The sequence below is a fragment of the Augochlora pura genome, chromosome 10 (assembly GCF_028453695.1).
Source record: "Augochlora pura isolate Apur16 chromosome 10, APUR_v2.2.1, whole genome shotgun sequence".
Taxonomy (NCBI): Eukaryota; Metazoa; Arthropoda; class Insecta; order Hymenoptera; family Halictidae; genus Augochlora; species Augochlora pura.
Genome location: NC_135781.1, coordinates 1,065,688 through 1,085,778, shown reverse-complemented (window position 1 = coordinate 1,085,778; position 20,091 = coordinate 1,065,688). Strand labels below are relative to the sequence as shown.

The 20,091-nt window shown below is 44.0% G+C and overlaps 1 protein-coding gene across 1 annotated transcript in view; it reads right to left on the bottom strand.

The window, feature by feature from the left end:
* Mdr49 (Multi drug resistance 49) overlaps nt 1-20,091 on the bottom strand; it is a 136,984-nt gene that overhangs the window by 7,217 nt on the left and 109,676 nt on the right. The window contains exons 7-16 of the mRNA XM_078193617.1: nt 18,592-18,661; nt 17,802-17,886; nt 16,618-16,811; nt 16,074-16,322; nt 13,015-13,428; nt 12,067-12,490; nt 7,586-7,789; nt 3,517-3,868; nt 2,848-3,075; nt 1,291-2,240 (exon numbers count right to left, since the gene is read on the bottom strand). Of these exons, the coding sequence (XP_078049743.1) occupies nt 1,291-2,240; nt 2,848-3,075; nt 3,517-3,868; nt 7,586-7,789; nt 12,067-12,490; nt 13,015-13,428; nt 16,074-16,322; nt 16,618-16,811; nt 17,802-17,886; nt 18,592-18,661 (3,170 nt within the window). The remainder of the gene's footprint in view (nt 1-1,290; nt 2,241-2,847; nt 3,076-3,516; nt 3,869-7,585; nt 7,790-12,066; nt 12,491-13,014; nt 13,429-16,073; nt 16,323-16,617; nt 16,812-17,801; nt 17,887-18,591; nt 18,662-20,091) is intronic.

Sequence of the window (20,091 nt, the reverse complement as noted above, 5' to 3'; positions counted from 1 at the left end):
GTCGCAGTCAATTATGCCGTTTGTACGTGTCGGTGGCAGGGTGGGGGGAGCGGCACAGGTCCGCGGGACCGCCGATGAAAAATAATTTATCGGCGACGGTGGCGAGGCCGGTTAATCGGAACGAACGATATTTTAGCGGTGAAACGCGTTACAGGCGAACGGCGAGACGGCGCACAGTGGCAGAGAAAAGCACGAAATCATGGACGAATTCCTGAAAAAACGATGTTTGATCGATAAGACCTTCGATAAATTACAGTGGCGTAGCGATGGCCCGCGTCATTCATTGGAGAGTAGAATCGCGACATTCGGGGAGGCATTGCGAAGTTACCTCGGGCGTTATTACTGTATTGAACCAGAGTCAGACTTTCCTATTAATAATAATAATAATAATAATAATAATAATAATAATAATAATAATAATAATAATAATAATAATAATTCTAGTACTGCTGCTACTATTACTTACTACTAATAATAATGATATTAATAATAGCAATACTAGCAATAATAACAGTAATATGGGTACGTCACAGCAATTTGTACGTCATGTAATTCGTAGCCTGAAGGGGTTGGAGGGGGGTTGGAGGGGGGGGGGGGGGCTTGGAATCGATTCGTCTCTGGCGTTTTATAGACCGCTGTCGGTCAATTTCCTTTCGCGTGACGGGCCAAATATCGTATAGAGATAGAGCCCGGGTCGTTCAACTCGGCGGCGTAGCCCAGCGCGAGCGCGAGCTCGCTTGCCTGCTTGCTTGCTTGCTCTCCTATGTCGTCGCATTACGACTGTTTAGCAAACTATCGAATTTATGACGTTCGGGACAGCAAAGCCTCCGGCAACACGTGTTAATTACGCAGAAAACGGGGAAACCGTGTGTTTGATCGGGCCGACTGTAACCGCCTATACCGGGGGCACACGCGTGCGTGGCACCCCGTGTGTCTACCCGCCCCGCGGGCGCCCTCCGCGCGAGAGCCCACCCGACCTCTCCCAGCAGCACTTCGAATTTCAAACGGTTTAATGAAGCGATACGAGTGAACGACGTTTCCAGCTCCGCGCTCGCGAGTGCTCGAAACGTTACAGCGTGGGTAGAACAGCCAGAAATCATGGTCAAAATGTAAAACTGTGACGGATTTAATTGAAAATTTGTAAACCCAAGGGTTTTCGTGGTCGCTGATCACGAAACTGAAAATTCAAAATAATTTTGATTTTCCCAAAAATTGATGTATGTATATAATATCGATTCCTTGAACCATGTTCCAAATCAAAGACAAAGAGGAGAGAATAAAATGACTCACCCAATCCAGATCTTTGTCTTCCGAGTCCGGTGGCGAGGCGATCTCCGGCACCCTGTCCAGCAGCTGGAATATCCTGCCGGCGGAGATCTTGGCGGTGTTAAAGTTGGGCGCGAAGGCGAGCGCCTGCCCCAGCATCCAGGATCCGAAGATCAGCGCCTCGGACACCTTGATGACGTTCTGGTACCGCAGACCCTCGGTGGCCACCAGAGCTCCACCGTAGTAGAGACTGAGAGCATAGCCGAAGAAGGGGGTGGTCTGTCCGCAAGAGAAGACGAGTCCTCTGAGCCTGTTCCTGATCCTGGTCGCCTGCGCGACGTGCTCCATCTCGACGCAATAACGTCTGAGGAAGGCCTCCTCCTTGCCCAAGCTAGCCACGGTTCTAATGTTCGAGATAGCTTCGATGGCGATCCTTGTAGCAGCCTCCATCTTCTTTTTCTCTTGCAGGCCTTGGCCGCTCATCACTCTCGCCTCGAAGAACACGGCGCCCAGTACCAGAGGTATCGATACTACGGACACCAGTGTCATCTTCCAGGTGTAGTACATGGACAAGCCGATGCCCAGCACCAAAGTGGATAATGCTTGCAATATGGCGCCCACTCGGGTTCCTGTAGCACCTTGCACGGCGCCAGCGTCCGACGACAACCTGGCGCATAGAGCGCCCACGCTGTTCGTGTCCTCGTCGTACCAGCCCATCTCCTGCTTCAGCATCGCCGCGAAAGTCATCCTTCGCAACCTGGTGGTCATCCGTACGCCCGCCAAACCGAACATGTACATCTGCAGGAACGTGCCCACCCCGGTCACTATGCCGACTATCAGGAACAGGATCGCGAAGTTCACCGCCTTCTGGCGCACCTCGTCCTCGTCCTGCAGACCCAGCACGCTGTACACCTCGCCGAACAACACCGCGAACGCTGGGAACGAGGCGCCGACCACCGCTGCTGCGAAACAGCCTGAAATCGTATGTACATATTTTATTTTTGTGATATTATGTTTTGGGTATGTAAAGGGGGAGTTTGAACTTCAAGGTTTAACTCTTTGCGGAGGAAAAGCGATTCTTGGTCGTCATAGCATTTTGTAAAAGATGAGCGGTGACTTAAATTGTATATAAATTATATTTTTATCAGGTACAAATAAAGATAACTTTTATATAAGTCCTGCCACCGGGTTGAAAAAGTCGTCGTCCGCAAAGGGTTAAGTCCTTACCATATAAAAGTTCTAGCTTGGAAATTATAAAAATAGCTGTTCCAACAGCTTGATATAAATTAATTTTTACGCAATATTACAATCGATATTGTTGCTCAAGGAACAAAGATTTCCTGTATTATTTTCAATAGGAGTTCTAGCCGGAAGAAATCTCGATTGGCTTCGTTAAAATAATTCCCGACGTCTACGAAAACGACCGTTGCATGTGGAAATTGGCCCTAAGCTACACAATCGAGTCCGCTGATGAATACAGGGAGCCGCGAAGAATGAAGCAAAAATGAAGTTCGATCGTCGTCGTCGTCGTCGCGACGGTGGACGAGAAATCGGTTTTTCTCTGTTGCACGGCGCACTGACCGATCATATTGAAGAACCATTCCGGCTTGTTGAGTCCGAATATCCTCATCATCGGTACGTCGTACTGTTTCTCGTGCTCCTCCAACTGATTCACGGAGGTCTCCGAGGCGCCGGCCAGCGACAGCCGATGCGAGTGCATCGACAGGGTGGAGAATTGCCTCTTCAATGGCGGCTTCTGCTTTGGTATGGCCGCTGTCACCGTCTTCGCCGCTGACGCCGTTGCTTTCGCTGATTTAAACAGAAATTAAGCAGCGTTACTATTTATTCTTATGGTAAATTTACAAGATGTAGAATTCAACGTAATTATTTGTTTTTTCTTTACAGAAAAGCGGTAAAATCGTCTGAATAAAAATCGAATGTTCTCCGTGGATTTATCTATATTAGCAGCTTGTTTGTTTAAACAAACTTTGATTTAGAGCAATAATTATAAAGCAATAATTCTTTCATAATTCACCTAAAGCGTTATAACCTATAAAAATCTCAGAAAAGTTTGGAAAATCTCCGCGACTATGAGATATTGTATTTAATCCTTGGGAGGTTTGCAATAATGAAATTAAAAAAGGAAAATTCTAGGAAAGGTTTCTCGGAGGAATTTGAAATATTTCAGTGGAGGTCTCGGGCTAAAGCGTCCTGCGAGTCGGCACCGAGGTAACAAGTTTAATGAAGTACCTCTGGCAGTGGCGCTGGCGTCGGCGGAAACCAGACCGTAGTAATGTTGTCCGAGCGCAAGCAGCTCCTCGTGGGTGCCTTGTTCGACCACTTGTCCATCCTTAATAAATACTATCCTGTCGGCGTTCGTGATCGTGGACAGACGATGGGTGACGACAATGGTCGTCCGGCCCTTTGACGCGGCGTCCAAAGCCCTTTGCACGGTCGCCTCGCTGTGCAGATCCAATGCGGAAGTGGCCTCGTCCAGCAAAAGTATGGCCGGTCTTCTGACCAGGGCGCGCGCGATGGCGATCCTCTGCTTTTGCCCGCCGGATAGCTGCGATCCTCTCTCTCCCACCGGGCTGTCGTAACCCTGTAGCAAATTGTATTTTTCTTATAAATTTAACGAACTTAAATGGACGTTTAAATTTTAGTATAAACGAATTAGTGACCATTTTATCGTTGACTAAAAGTGGAGCCATATTTTTCTTACAAATTTTAGGATCTCAATAGACGCACTCAAATTTTCAACCCTTTAACCGTCGATTAAAAACAGACGATGTTTTTGTTAGAAATTGAATAAACTTTACTCAAATTTTGACGTAATAAAATTATTGGTCCTTTTATTGTAGACTGAAATTTATGAATTCCTTTATTGTGGAATCAAATTAGTGACCCTTTTAGTGTCGACTAAAAGCAAACCATATTTTTGTTATTAATTCAACGAACTTAATAGAAATTCATATTTTAGTATACTAAAATTATTAACGCTTCCACTGTCAACTAAAATTATTAACGTTTTTAGTATCGACCGAAAGCGTCCTTAAATCAATTAAAACATTTAATAAGGAACGTAAACGAATAAATAAAACTGTCATTTGTAACAAATATTAAGATGACAATATTTTCTAAAAATGTACCCAACAATTACACAATTATTATTCTCATTACAAGGGTTGAAAAATAAATGTTATCCTTTACTTCTTTTAATTGTTAAAGGTAATTTGAGATTCGAATTTCATTTATACCGAATATAAAAAATAGCGATGAATAGCCGCCAGATTAAGGGAATTTTTAGATTTGCATTTTCCGTATACCAAATATAGTAAATAACGCTGAATAGCCGCGAGATGCTCGAATTCGAAGCCATCGACGGACGAGCAAACCGCCGCCATTTTTCCGTTCGATTGGCAACCGCGGAACAGGCCATCGAAGAGCCTCCCCCTCGCGATATGAAACAACGATTATTTAATTATCCGAGGGAGACGCGACGTGTGTCGCGTCTACGCTTCGCGCATCGCTGTAGCCGGAGATTTAATAAATTTACGAGGAGGAGCACTTTGCGCTGCATCGATGCAGCATCGTTTAACTGCGTACAGTAGTTCCCTTCGTCCGCGCTCGTTCTCCCGTGCAACTTTCCCGGCCGTAAAACGAAACCGCGATATTTTCTTTCCGAAAAAAAAACACACACACACACACACCCGACCGTTCGCTATCCTCACGGAAAATTCTCCTATTTTCTTTTCCACGGAACATCCCAAGAACAGAGATTCAACCCCTTTGCACTCGAAACAATTCCAACCGGAATTCTTCTAGCTTCTGGTATTTCCATTTTATATAACAAAATTCATTTTATGTATACGTAGTTAAGTCTCGTGGCTCGTACGACAAGTCTCACTTTCTATAAAAAATAATTACTATGAAAAATAATCACTAGAAAAATAATTTTCGAACGTGTTATAACAATTTCAATGGGTCTCAGAGTCGCCTCTTGAGTGCAAAGGGTTAAACCAGAGACGTACTATATTAAAAAAGAAAAAGAAAATCGGAATAAAAATTGAGAACAATTTAAACAATCGCCCCAATTTCCTCATCAATTCGCGTGCTCTAATCACGGCCACGCTTTCGACTAATTACCATTAAAAAATACAGTAAAATTAGTATCTCATTCCAGCCCTTTTTCACGGCTAGCACCGCCGCCCTAAAATCGTTGCGCCATTAGCCGTGGATCGAGCGGTTCGATCGGCGGCCAAAACGATTCCCAGCGTCCGGATAAAATTTCACGAGCGCGATCCTCGCCGTGAATTCGCCACCGGCTGCGTCCACGGGGTTTCCCCATAAACTGGTACGCGTCCGGTCCAACAGTTCCCGCGGCCCTAAACGCGTCGCGCCGCGGACAGGTGGGAACGTGGCGGACATGGGTCGCGCCATTGGGGCCCGGCGAACCCCATCGCGAATATTCCGCGCCGGCCGCCGATAATTCGGTAATAAACGCCTAATGGTTGACGCGACCGTAATCTCGGATACTGTTATTTGCTGGCCGCGCGCGCGCGCGAGCGCGGTTTAGCGGCTTGTTTTATCGTCTGTTTGCACGGCCCGCTCGACGATCACACCTGAGACTATCGTTAACACGTTGAGTGCCGCGTTTCACAACAACTGTCTATCGGCGCCGCCGCTCCTTTTTTTTACCGCGCTTTAAAATTCATTTTTACCGCCTGGTATTCCGGCAAACTGATTGTTGCACGGATTTTTACGATCTGCCGCTTGCTATGGTCGATTTTAATCGTTCAGTTTCGGGTTTGTTGGCTGCCGTGACTTGGACGAATTTAATCGACGAGATTTTTATCTCCACAATATTATATTTCAACTAATCAATTTTAAAGTAATAATCTTTAGGTAATAATTTTCGTAAAATTGATCTAATTTAATTATTACTGTCAACTAAAATCTTTAATTATTAATACTGTCTTACACTGTCTTATACTGTCTTACTACAACGAAAATTTATTAATTCTTTCTGCGCTAGGATATCTTAAAATCAATTATGGAAAATGTCTATCTTGCACAGAAATCCATGAACCAGTTATTACTTGATAAAGTTAGATAAGCTAGGTCAGGTTAGTATAATGACGTTCCCGTTGGCCGCACGTTCATCATTCACTCGAGAAGCAATACTCCGCGTCTTGGGAAGTTTGATAGCTTCTATAAACAGCTCGATAAACGTTAGAATATATATATCGAAACCATCTCGCGGCTCCGCAAAACTAGTTCAACAGCTAAGAAAATCTCGAGCGAGAAAAACATCTATTCGAAACTAAATTTAAGTTAGTCGAGACCTAAACTTTGCATACGAAATACTGTATTATACTTGCTATTTTATCAGCAGACATTTTTATGCATTTTATACATTTTATGCTTTTTATGCATTTGTAATAAAAAAGGAATAAATCAAATGCAGAAGGGCGGAAATATTTATCGAGCTTAAAAATATTATCGCATTATTTCTGGCTGAATAAAATAATATTTTTTAAATATTATAATATAATTATATTACTACTGTTATTAATAATTCTTATATTATTACTAATTATTATTACTATTATTATTACTATACGAGAATATTAGAACTTTAAATTTTCGTCCCGCGTGGCCGCGTTATGCGGCGACGATAATTTTATCATTAATTTTTTTAAACAACGCAAAGTCCGATTTCAAAGCGCGTTGAAACGAAAATCTGACCAATAATAATGAACTGTAGAAAAAAAATCTGAAGCTTCCCGGAAGTCCTAGTACACGTTGAACCGTGTTGACAGTGTCCGCCTAGGCGGAGCCATTCCCCCCGCCTTATTATAACTTCGCGATCGATTATTGGGCAGAAACAGTCGCTAATTACAGAGGGGTCGAGATTAAAATTCAAAGTAGATTCACGGTCCGCGATCACAATTTTAATTAGACGGCCCTTTGTGCCCGGTGACCGGAATTCAGCTCGGCGTCGGCGCGGAAAAGGGGCCTCTCTCCTCCTGGACGGAGAGAAAGAGAGAGAGAGAGAGAGAGAGAGAGAGAGGGAGAGAGAGAGAAGGATGACGACGAGGAAGAGAAAAAAAGAGGAAGAGTTTCCGAGGCGGGCCGCGCGGTACGCGGGTCCGAGGGACACGGTTCGCTTGGTAAGGTGACCGAGAATCAATCGGGTCTGTCGCGAAAAAGCTGCGAACAGGACGGAAGGGGAAGAGGGAGACGGACGGGAACGAAAATTCCGCTCAGCCGGCGCGCGAACGAGAACGGAATAAGAGAAAAGGTTTCCGACACTCACCTCGGGCAGTTTGCTGATGAAGTCGTGAGCGTTCGCTTCCTTCGCGGCTTTGATCATCTCCTCCTCGGTAATGCTCTCATTTCCGTACCGGATATTCTCCCGTATCGTTGTGTCAAAGAGCACCGGCTCCTGCCCGACCACGCCTATGTGCGAGCGCAGCCACTGTACGTTCAGCTTCGAGATCTCCACGCCGTCCAGCAGAACCTATACGTGACCAGAGGAAATCGCTTGAGAATTGGACCGCCATCGGAGATACAACGAATATCTCAGAGATGCCTTATGCGACTAGTCTTACATATACCAGTCTTGCATAGACTAGAAGTTCATATATATCAATTTAGAAAAATATTTGATTTCAATCTAGAAAAATATTTTCTTTCAATTTAGAAAAATATTTTATCTGAATCTAGAAAAATATTTTATTTCATTCCAGAAAAATATATTATTTCAATTTAGAAATATATTTTATTTCAAACCAGAAAAATATATTATTTCAATTTAAAAAAATATTTCATTTCATTTTAGAAAAATATGTTATTTCAATCTAGAAAAATAAATATTTTATTGGAATTTAGAGAAATAATTTATTCCAATTTAAAGAAATATTTGATTTCAATCTAGAAAAATATTTGATGTCAACTTGGAGAAAGAAAGTTTGATTCACCAGCTAGAAACATAACCTAGAAATAACATACACGAAATCAAACGATAAAGAAAAATTCAATCGTTCCTTTAAGGCAATTATCAAAAATAAATCAGAGCTGATCGACGCAGCTATAAAAAAGATCACAGTGGAAGAATCTTCGCAGGAGCTTCTTTTCTTTATCAGGATTGGATTCCAGCGACGCGGAAAATCGGCGGAACGGGGGCCGTAAACGCGGCGACAGAGTTTTTCGAACTTTCCGACACGTAATCGAGGAACCGCTGTGTTTCGCGCGCGGTACGCCGAAGGAGCAAAGATTGCAGAAAACTCTGCGACCGCGGGAAAACAGAAAGAAAGAGAAAGAGAGAGAGAGAGAGAGAGAGAGAGAGAGAGAGAGAGAGAGAGAGAGATGGACCCAGCAGACTGTTCCCAGTTTCCGGTCGCAACGGTTTTTCTCGACGCGGGACGAGGTTCGAAACGCGAGGCGGAAAGACGAAGGCACTCTCCCCGGCCTCGGATCGCCGCGGACGGTCCTGAAATCAGTATACCAAATATATGGCGTAATACTTTCGACGACGGGGAACGGGAGAGAGTAGGAACTGCGACGGATGCAGAACGCGCGCGCGGGAATCGTAAAACTTTTACTGCTGGGAAAACTCCTCGAGGGCCGCACTGTATCCCAACGAGAGAACCGCTTCAAACTTGTTCCCCCGTAAAATCCCCGTGCCACGGTACAGATGTAATAATGGAATATTCGCGCCCGGGATATTGTTAAGCCCTCCCCCCTCCCCGGCCGGTGTAATAAATAAATTCACCGGTTTACGGGTCCTCCCTCTAATTTAATCGCGCGGAGAAAAACTGCGCGGCCGCGTCGTAAATCTCGCGCCGGCCCGACGATTCAAAATTCTGAGAGATTCTACGGGGTGTCCTAGAAGGAACGGAGGGATTCCTTGTGCCATTTGAAGTGGATTTCTCCTTTGCGAAAATTTTCTACGAGGCGCGGTTAAGGAGTTATTAAGGAAAAACGCTGGCCAATGGGAGACCAGATCTCCTGACGCGTGGAGCTCGCCTCTCATTGGTCAGCGTTTTTCGTTAATAACTCGTTAACGATGCTTCGGAGAACATTTTCGCAAAGGGAAAATTTGTTGCAAATCACCTGAAGGACCCTTTAGTTCCCTTTTGCAAATAACTTTTAACCCTTTCGATACGAACGCCGGATATATTCCGTGCTAACCTGTATAAATAACTGAATTTTATATCTTTTAATATTAAAGCTGTTTTATCGAGTGCGGACAGAGTGTTCGTACCGAAAGGGTTAAGTCACTCTGTATACTAGGCAGAAGACTCCCTCTCTCTATTTCTCTATTTCTCTCTTGAACGTAGACTGCGAGAAAAGGTAAGAGAGTCAGCGAAAGTTATTTTACGCGGCCCTTTTAATCCCGATACGGCCGGCGGCCATCTTGCCTATGGACGAGCGATGCATTTACGCATTTACGACCGATAAAGAATCGTCGGCCGAGGAACAGGTATAGACATTTTTATAGAATTAGATATTTTATATTGTTTCCGAAGTGCCGGGGAAGTTATCGAAGGCGGCGAGTAAAAACGTTCGCTTTTTATTTCGCCGAGATACTTGGAACGTAAAAACCCCCCCGCCCGGAATTTACATAAAAATTGGAAGTTTGTTTACGGCCCGTAAAATTTTCGGAATGCGCGCTTCGGTGACTGTGTGTTCCCGGCAACGAAATCGTATCCCCCCCGATTTCATGAATGTTTTACGTTATCGTTGCTATGGCAACAGGAAAATATAGAGGAATAACACGTCGAAGCGAGGAGATTAGGCGAATCGGAGCGCGATTGCTTTCTTAGCGCGGCGTTTCCGTTTGTCGTCGTAATCGAATAGCGGAACTCGCGGCGCGGCCGTCCCTTCGCGGAATCAACAATAATATTTGCCTTTGGAATTCTCAGTGCTCGGCGGAAGTTGCGCAACAGTTCCAGCGAGCCATTTTGTAATCTCCGATGATTCAGGCGAGTGTCACCTTTCGCGATTACTTTTTTAATGGATATGTTACATTGATACCTTCTTCGCGAGTTACATGACGCATTCTGTTTTCTTTTATTCTAAAAATGAATTTATTTTATTCTAATAATGAATTCCTTTTATTCTAATAATGAATTTCTTTTCTCCGCTAGTATTTTTTTCTTCGTTTTTTAACTGCGTTTTGTAGATTTTTCGCAGCTGCGTTGACAAGCACTTCTTTCCTTATTCTACGATAATTTTTACTTTGTCATTTAATAATAATTTATCGTGACATTAATAACAGAAAACTAGACTACTTGTGGTGACTACCTTCCACATTCGAAAACAGATGGATTCAAGTCCTGAAAGCTACCTAAAACCGTCCCTGTTTCCGTATATATCACGAAACCGTCCTTTTACCCTTATCTAAGGCGAAAACAAGCTCTTCTCTCTCTTTTCCCCACTCCTGGCCGCTGAACCAAATTCACTGAACTTCTCAAAAGCGCGTCATACATTACTTTCTACTCAAATCAATTAAACAATGTCAAATTCTCACTTGATGAATTATTATTAATATTAATAATATAACTATTATAATACTTTGATCGAATTTTTTTAAACTTGCCTAACGCGCCATATTATGTGGCAAGCGATTAAAACAAAGATCGCAACGCGTCAACAATATAAATAAAGAACGAGTCTCTCCGCGTAAAATCTAGCCCGTTCGGTATAAAATACCCAGTTCGCTATAAAAATGTAAGAACATCCTCCGAGAAGAAGAAGAAGAAGTCTCGGCAGGAGGACATAATTCCCCAGCGCGGACCGGCGTCGGAGGCATTGAAATTCAAGCCGCGCTCGCTTCTTATTAAGACTTCCGGTGTCCCGTTACCCCCATTTGCCTGACAAAATTACGCGGCAGGGCGCCTGTTATTATTTTCGTCCCAATGAGGCGGCAATAACTCGTGAAATATCTGCCTCTCCCGTGCGCTACGTTATTCCGCGGCGGCCCGACCCGGCCCGACGCGTTCCCCGTTCGACATTGTTTATTAACTTATTCGATCGCGCGCGCGTAGCCGTTACGGTGAATTTACCGTCTTGTATTCGTCGTGTTCCGCGTTTCCCCCGATGCCGTTTGTTTACCCAGGAACGAGGGCTGATTTATTCGGCGCGCGGTGAACGCGCGGTATTTCCGCGCGCGCGCGCGCGAGCGTCCCCGGCATTACGCAACCAGGCGGGTTAATAACCGAGTCATGAATATCCGCGCCGACGTTTTTGTTCCGGGAATTACGGTGACGTCGAACGCCGCCTGACAAACCACCCCCGCTGCACTACGCCCTCCTCTTTATTCATCTTCAACGTCGCGTTGTAATACGGCTCCTCCTTTTTCTGCATTTGTTCGCAGTATTCCGATCAGAGGATGACAGGCAGTTCGAAGAATTAAGTTTTCATTTTCGTTTGACAATATTGCAATCGAGCAAAAAGTCTGAGAAAAATTGAGCACACGAGCCGTGATAGTACCTTATCAGGGAATTAATATAAAAATAGCTGATACGTTAGTTTTCGAGAAATCTTCAATTTTCCGACTATTTTTTCGTTTTTCAGTTTTGACAGCTTGCAGCTGAAAAATCTGAAAAAATTCTATAACACGCGGCTCGATGTCGAAATTAAGCCAAACGTTTTTTTTCAAAGCTTGCGCATCCCGCGCGATCTTATCTCCAGAAGCATCCTAACATCGCCAACATTTGTCGAGGCGATCGATCTAACTTGGAGGATCCTCCGCGAAGAAACGCGCCGCGGATGGTCTCCTTCTCTGCTCACCTGTCCTTTCATGGGGTCGTAGAGACGTTGAATGAGCTGGAGACAGGTCGATTTCCCGCACCCGGAACCGCCCACGAGCGCCACCGTTTCGCCATGATTGATCTTCAGGTTCAAACCCTGCAGCACCTTCACGTCCTTTCTGGCGGGGTACTGGAAGTGCACGCCCTTGAACTCTATCTCACCGGTGACGCTGGCCAGCCTCTGGCCCTCCTTGCTCAGGCTGTCGATCGCCGGCTGTCGGTCGAGCACTTGAAAAATGGCCGCGGCCGAGCCCCTGGCGACCGCGAACGCCTCCATATGAGGCGACGTCAGACCCATGTTCTGGGCACCGGCCAACACGCCGAAGAACACGATCACCAACACGGCGGGTGTGTACTCCTTCTCGTCCTTGGGTCTGTCATCTAGAATCAGCTGCACGCCGTACCTGATGGCGGAAAAATACGACAGTGTTAGATATGGTGGATTGTCTCTCGAATTGTCTGTCAGCTCTTGTGAACAAGAATTGACAAGTTGGGGAGAGGATATATATAATATAGGATACAAGGAGGATATAAGGTCGTTCGAGCCTAGTAGTTTTGTTTTCATAGTGGTCAATTGTCCATAACAATAGAAACGAGTCGCGAGAAGTGAATAATCGTGTCTTCTCTTCTCTAATTGTCCATTTTTGTCCATCAAACTGAAGGAGAATTCAACAGAATTTTTTAAGAATATTTTGCCATTAAACTTGACACAAATCTTCGCGTTATCTAATAAACAACTTATTTAAATCTTGTTAAAAATATTCAGATCAATCTGAACCTATAATAATTAATATTAAGTAAAATGATAATTTAGCTATACCAAACAAAATATATATCAACAAGAATAATTTAGCTCTGACAAAATTTCATTCGCGCAAGATCCATCCGTGCCGAAAAGGGTTGTACTGTCGACGATCGCGTATCGTACCAGAAGGCCACGGCGTAGCTGATGTAGATGATAAACCACATAACGCCGCCGCCGACGCCGGACCACATTCCGCGCCGTATTCCGGTGCTCTCGGCGGGCACCAGCTTCTCCGCGTATCTGTCGACCTCCTTCTGCTCGCCGTTAAACGCGACCACGGTCCTGATCGCGCCCAGCACTTCCTCGGCGACGGTTCCAGCCTGGCCGTACGCGTTCAGCTCGAGCGCGGTCAACGAGCTCTGCACCTTCGCGACCACCGCGGTGGCTATCACGATGATCGGCGCGCAGCTCAGCACCACCAGCGTCAACTTCCATCCGTAAATGAACGATATAATGATGGAGGAGATGAAGGAGACCATTAGGTACGTGAACACGCCGAGCTTCTCGCCGATACCGTCCTTCATCTTGTCCAAGTCCCTGCGGAAAGAGAAAACAGGATTTTTAGTTCGATTTTTAGTTCGATTTTTAGTTCGATTTTTATTTGGCGTCTTTGTTCAGTCGTTGACCTTTTCGTACTGTAAATCGTCGAATCAGGATTAACCCTTCGCGGTCGTAGCCATTTTAACTCGAGTCCAAAATATTAGTTGAATATTAGACGAGTCGCCGCTCGACCGCAAAGGGTTAAACGAAATCATTTTTTAGATTCTTTTGTTGCGAATTTATTAACTGTGATAAACAGTAATATTGCTAGGTTTGTGACAGCGTTTCAGCGTTCTGTGAAATTCTTAAATTCTTATAAGGGTTAAGAATGATTGAAAATATAATAATTAATAATTCCGAGTTGCTAGTTTACTGAATAATTTTTATTTTAATCAAGAATTATTGACATCGAAGTGGAATTGAATTGAAAATTGATCCAACATAGACTATAGCTTAGAAACTTGTAAGAAACTTATGGTACACTCTAATGTACCTAACCTATAATAATTGCGGTCATTTCGGCTCGCATAATTTCATTTTTCCCGCGACTATAGAGCGTGCAGGGACAAGACCGAGGCCTTCTGATATTTTCTATATCGTCGCCGGACGCAATTAGAAGCTGTTCCTACAACTTCCTGCCAGTTCTATCGAAAGTTGCCGGGCGGCCGAAAATAACGCGCGCCGCCCGAGGGCAGCCATTCAGTCGGATTAATTAACGTTCGCGTTATCTTCATAGGCTGTGCTCGGGTCACCTTGAAATCACGCCACTGCTCCTCGAATTAGAAACCGTGTTCGATTTCCGGACCTGAACACCCGACGACGCCCGAAGTCGATTCTCTCTCGGCTTCGATATTGCCGCGCCAAAGTCTTCCGCAATTAAATTAAATTAAAAAAAAAAAACAATTAACAATTAAAAATACTGCGATATAATATACTACGCGCAGTGTTTTCAAGGCTTGTGATTAGTACACAGAATTTTCATTTCACGTGAAAATAATTACAGCTAATTAAAAAGCGGTAGAAATCGTCGGAAATCCTCGCGGATGTCGGATTGCAACGAAAGCTGAATGGAGAGCGGCGTTTGAAAAGGCGATCGTCGCAGTCGTTCATAGAAAAGTTAGCAACCGAACGGTAGAGGAGCGACCTTTGGCCCTGTTAGGAGTGATTTGATCGGCCGATCGATTGAATTATTGAACTCGGCGTCTCTCGTTGACTCTCAATAAAGACGCCGCGACGAGGACGTTTCGACGCGACGGTCAACGATCCTGCGATTTCTATAAATGTGCGCAAAAATTGACAAAAACTCGAACAAGTGAAATTATTGAATCGCGTATTAAATCAGTCTGGGATTAATAGAAAGGAAACCACCCGGCGATTATTTCCAGCGGAACGCGAATTGTACACGTTTTGATCACCCGGTATGCAAAGCACGCGCGGGAACAACTCGCGTTAGAAGCCGCGGTGGTGTGTATTATGTATATATCTGGATGTATGTACCATGAAAACGGTGTTTTCAGTCGGCCGGTTATAGTCAATCCCCTAGCTTCTGATTCGATTTCGCAATTACGATTTATTAACGCTTGCGCAACAGCGGTGGTGCGGTTCTCATTGTAGCGGGAGGGGGCCGCGGCCGCCGGTCTCGGAATAAACGGGGTTGCGTAAGTGGGACGTCCCCAGCCGCGTCTTAATTAGCCGGTTTATGAATCCCGCCTTCTTGACTTTTCGATAATTACGCGGGTCGGCGCGGCCACGAGGAGCTGCGCCGGGGCAGAAAGGGAGAAAGAGGGAGAAAGAGAGAGACAGACGAGCGGGCAAGGCAGAGAAAAAAAAGAGCAGCGAGAGAAAGAGAGAGAGAGAGAGAGAAATTGACTTTGAGAGAGAGAGAGAGAGAGAGAGAGGGGGGGGGGGGGGGGGGAGAGAAAAAGCAAGCCGAAAGATCCGAGAGAGAAAAAGAGACTAGCGAGCGAAAGGGAAAGAGAGAAAGAGAGGGAGAAAGAGAGTAAAGGAGAGAGGGCCGAGAGAGTCGAGAAAGAGAAAGAGAGAGATTGTATCGAGGCGAAGAGAGGCCGCGTAGAACGGCCACCTGTTGCTCGGGATCCCGTTCCCTGAAGTCTGCCGCCGCCGCTTCTCTTCATCCCCTTTCCCCCACTCTCGGCTCTCTCTCTCCCCCGGCCCGCAAGCCCCGCGTTTACAACCGCGCGCAGACTTCGTGATCGAACACACGATACCACCCTCGAAGCCGGATCACCGGATCCTGCGAAAATACGGCTACTTAACTAGCTTTGGTTCGACATCGGTGACGAGTCCTCGCGGCTCGCTAAACTTTGTAGCTCTCTAGACCTTGTGTCGGACCAAGGATCGCCGCTAATTTATTAGGGTATCCTACAAGTTTCTACCTTTTCCTTTTGATGCGAAACGAATAGCCGATATTTGTTGTTTAAGCTTGATTTATTGTATCGCGAACTATTCTGCTATGTTAATTTCTTCCATCTTTCAACGAGCCTCATTATATGCCTCACTATATATACTCTTCCAAAATAGATAAAATTTGCTAAATATTCATCGAGTTTCGGCGCGGAGAAAACTTATCAAGACGGCGCCGCCGCGCCAACGACGGTGAACGATAAACGAATGATACTCACTCGGTAATCCTGCTAGCGAAGTTGGTCGACGTGTTGATGTCGTACCACGTCATGTCCTGTCTCAGAACGGCTCGCAGGAACATCTGCCGCACCCTGACGATCTGCCGGGAAGCCGCGATGTTCAGGAAGTCCACGGTGAACACGGCAAAGACGAACTGGAGGCAGGACAGTGCCGCGGAGGACACGCCGAAGGCTACCGAGTCGTCGTAGAGCGCGGTCATTCGTTCCTCGTACGTGGAGTTGGGTCCCCTGAAACCAAAAATTACTCCAATCATCAGAAACGAGGGTGGTCGAAAATTACCTCAGATCATCAGAAACTAGGACATCGAAAAATTACTCGAATCATAAAAAACGAGGATAACCGAAAAATTACTCGAATCATCAGAAATAGGGACATCGAAAATTACTCGAATCATCAAAAATGAGGGTAACCAAAAAATTACTAAAAAAATCAAAAACGAAGTCATTTAAAAATTAGCAAAATTCTCGTTAAGATCAGCCCTTTGCTCGATAAAAGTATGAAAGATAATGGCGGCATACTTACAGGACCTTCCCTCCGCCGAACCACTCCATGATGAGGGTCGGTGTACTAGTGATATTCTCCATGTTGCGATCCACCAGCAGCGTGGTGAATTCACCGTACTGGATCGTCGAGATGGGGATACAGAGGCCTGTCAGGGTTCCCATGATCAGGCCACCGAAGACCAGCATCAGCTCCCCGCATGTTGCAAATCGAAACTACGAATTTCAAACGCATTACTCGCATTAGAATCACCTAATTAATTACCCTCGCATTTAATAAAATCAAATCCTTCTCTTTAAAGGATCACAGCAAGGGTCACTTTCAACTGCTGTAACTCGGCGAAAAAAAATCGCAGCGACGTCTCCCTTTTTTTAAATTAAAGAAGAAGCTTCGAACTTTATTCTACGGTAAACGGTATCTCTAAAAAAAATTTTGCAAAGACTGTGCATTTTGTCAAAGTTGGCAAAAGTTAAAACTTGAAATATGGTAATCATAGTATTGTATTTTAATTTTTATTGCTGCTAGGGTGCGTCAAATTTGAAATGTGGATATACTATTATAAAATAGTGATTTCAAGCTTTAATTTAAGATTGAGATCATCATTCTACGACAATTTTTAACGAAGTTATCGCCATTCAAAGTCGCCTTTATTTATTCCCATTTCTAGACTCTGATAACAAAAGAATTCAATTTGATTTCGATTTAGAAAAAATGAATAATTTTTTATATTCAGTAAATTTTGCGTGGAATTTTTATATTTAGTAGATTTTCCGTGGAATTTTTATATTTAGTAGATTTTGCGTGGAATTTTTATATCTAGTAAATCTTGCGTGGAATTTTTGATTTTTATCGCGAGTCCGAGGGCAAAGGGTTAACCGAGCACGCTTTCCCGAGAACCAGCCGACCGACACATCGCGACCCGAGACGTTCCCCCCCCGGCAATTTGTCGCGAGCCGGTCGAAAATTTCAGAAGCATATTCGCCCGATGATTTAATGCGGCGAACTTCCCGTTTTTCCGGGAGATTTCACCGGGGAAAATTAATGTCGGGGTCCGGCACGATGATTAACGAGCGACCGCTCCCGCGGTCCGAATGCTTCGAAACAAAAACAGGCTATCGATCGATCGATCGATCCGTCGAGGAACCCGTGCCCCCGTCGAAGACCGAGAGAGGAAATCCATCGGCCGATGAAAGAAAAAAACTTACGAGTTTGAAGTAAGGCACTGGTGGCAACGTGGGCTCCGGCGCGGCCGGTTTGTCGTCCTCCTTCGTTTGCGGTGGCACGAACTCACTGCGGACAGAGATCATTTCGTACGTTCGATTATAAACGTCGCCTTTTCGGACCGATTAACATCCTTGCGCGGCAACAAGATCGTGCAAATTAGGATTCCTCTCGGTGGAACAGAGATTTCTGTCGGTGAGCGCTTCCGGTTCATCGGCAAAGTCGCCGAATTATTTTCTTCGATCGAATGACTCAGAATTCTTTTATTACAAAAATTTAAAGATAGAATTACCAGAGATCATTTAAAATTCGAAATAAAGCTTTCTTCTTTTAAACATGAAAGAATTCTGAGAATATTTATATTCATATTCGTCTGATAAAAAAAAATTTAATATTCACTCTAATAAGAACTTTAATTAATTAATTTAATTTTCATAACATTCCAAACCTATTTTGCGATCAAATAAAAATATTTAATAAAATAATAAAATTCTAGGATAATAATTAATGGAATTAAAAATTGTCGAAATCCCGGAAGCACTCCAGCGACCATACTTGAAGGCTCATCATCGATTAGGATAGATAAACGTTTACAAATTGATACGATTTTGGTTTTCCAGTCGGACTTAGGACGAGGATTCGTTTATACAATTCTCCACATATATTTTTTTTAACGAGAATCCTGATCTTTTGGTAACTCTGGACACATTTCTGCGCTTCTATTTCTCAATTATTATTTGAACATTCACATCTGTAAGCAATGTTAATTCGTACATCGGTTTGCCATTCTCTTGTAGCATATACTCAGTTTCCTCTTTATCCTTCTCCGCGTCTTGGAGCGTGTCTGAAATGAAATATATAGATGGTACCGTACACAGAACATCCTGCAAACAATTGTTTAAGCGTTGCGTAGCGGGCGTCGGCTGTGCCGACCGCCAACCATTCCCATGTCGAGGCCTGGCCTCGGCGCTTCGATTATGTTCTTGCCGCTCGACTAGACTGCGCATCTTTACGTATTCATTAGCCGTGTTTGTTAACCGAGTAAGTAGAGACGCGCGTTTCTTAGTCGAATGGAATTGTAGCAGCTTTGTAGACAATTTGATGTAGCGGCGTTTAATTTGGTAGGAATTGTAATACTTAATTTATTGAGAATTGTAATATTTAATTTATTGAGAATTGTAATATTTAATTTATTGAGAATTGTAATATGTAATTTATTGAGAATTGTAATATTTAATTTATTAAGAATTGTAATATTTAATTCATTAGGAATTCTAATGTATAAGTTAATAAAAATTGCAATACTTGATCCATTAAGAATTTCTGTATTTAAGTCAACAAAAATTGCAATATTTAAACCATTAAGGATTGTAATATTTAAGTCAGTAAAAATTGAAATATTTAAGCCATTAAGGATTGAAAAATTAAGTCAATAAAAAATAAAATATTTGAGCTATTAAAAATTGCAATATCCAATCCATAATCGTTGCCACTTCGATTTCTACCCCTTTTCCAAGATGCACAATCTAGTCGATGCAACTTGTATCACAGACTAACATTAAAACTGCGGACTTCGTGGTAAAAGTAAAAATTATCGAAATGCCAAAATTAATCAGAATAAATTAGTCAAAAATAGTACAGAATTCTCAAATTATTATCAAAATTTATAATTCCACTATTTTCACCATAAAAGCATGAAATCCGCAATTTACCAATACTTGTCGCTATCACACTCGTCGTTATACTCTCGAATCATGCAATTCGGATGCAAAGTACCCGAAATATCTCGCGAGAATAGAATTAATCGGCGACGGGGATTGATCGACGTCGACGCGCAAGTTTTCGAACGGGAAGTCCGGAAACATTTGGACCGCAATGGGGGGGGGGATCGGAGATAGAAATTAATGTCCCGCTCTCTCGTCGGAGAGCGATGGCCCTCGATCAATATATATCGTGAACGTCGACGACGATCGACGTCGCGTCGTCGCGCCCCGGAATTATTCGAGATCTCGGCCCGCGCGATCGCAATTACGAGGCCGGGCACAACCCGCCGTTCAGACGATTTAGTTCTCGACGCGTGCTCTCGCTGGATCATTAAAATCATAGTTGGGAAACAGAGTTCTGATTCGCGGGATTAACGAGGCTCGTGATCGTTTGCTTTTGGACGCCGTTTGGGGAACAGCGGAAATCGAGGGATCGATAACGATTCCACGATGCACGGTGCTCCCATCATTTTAAAAATTAAGAAATTAAGGAATTAAGGAAGTGTGGAAA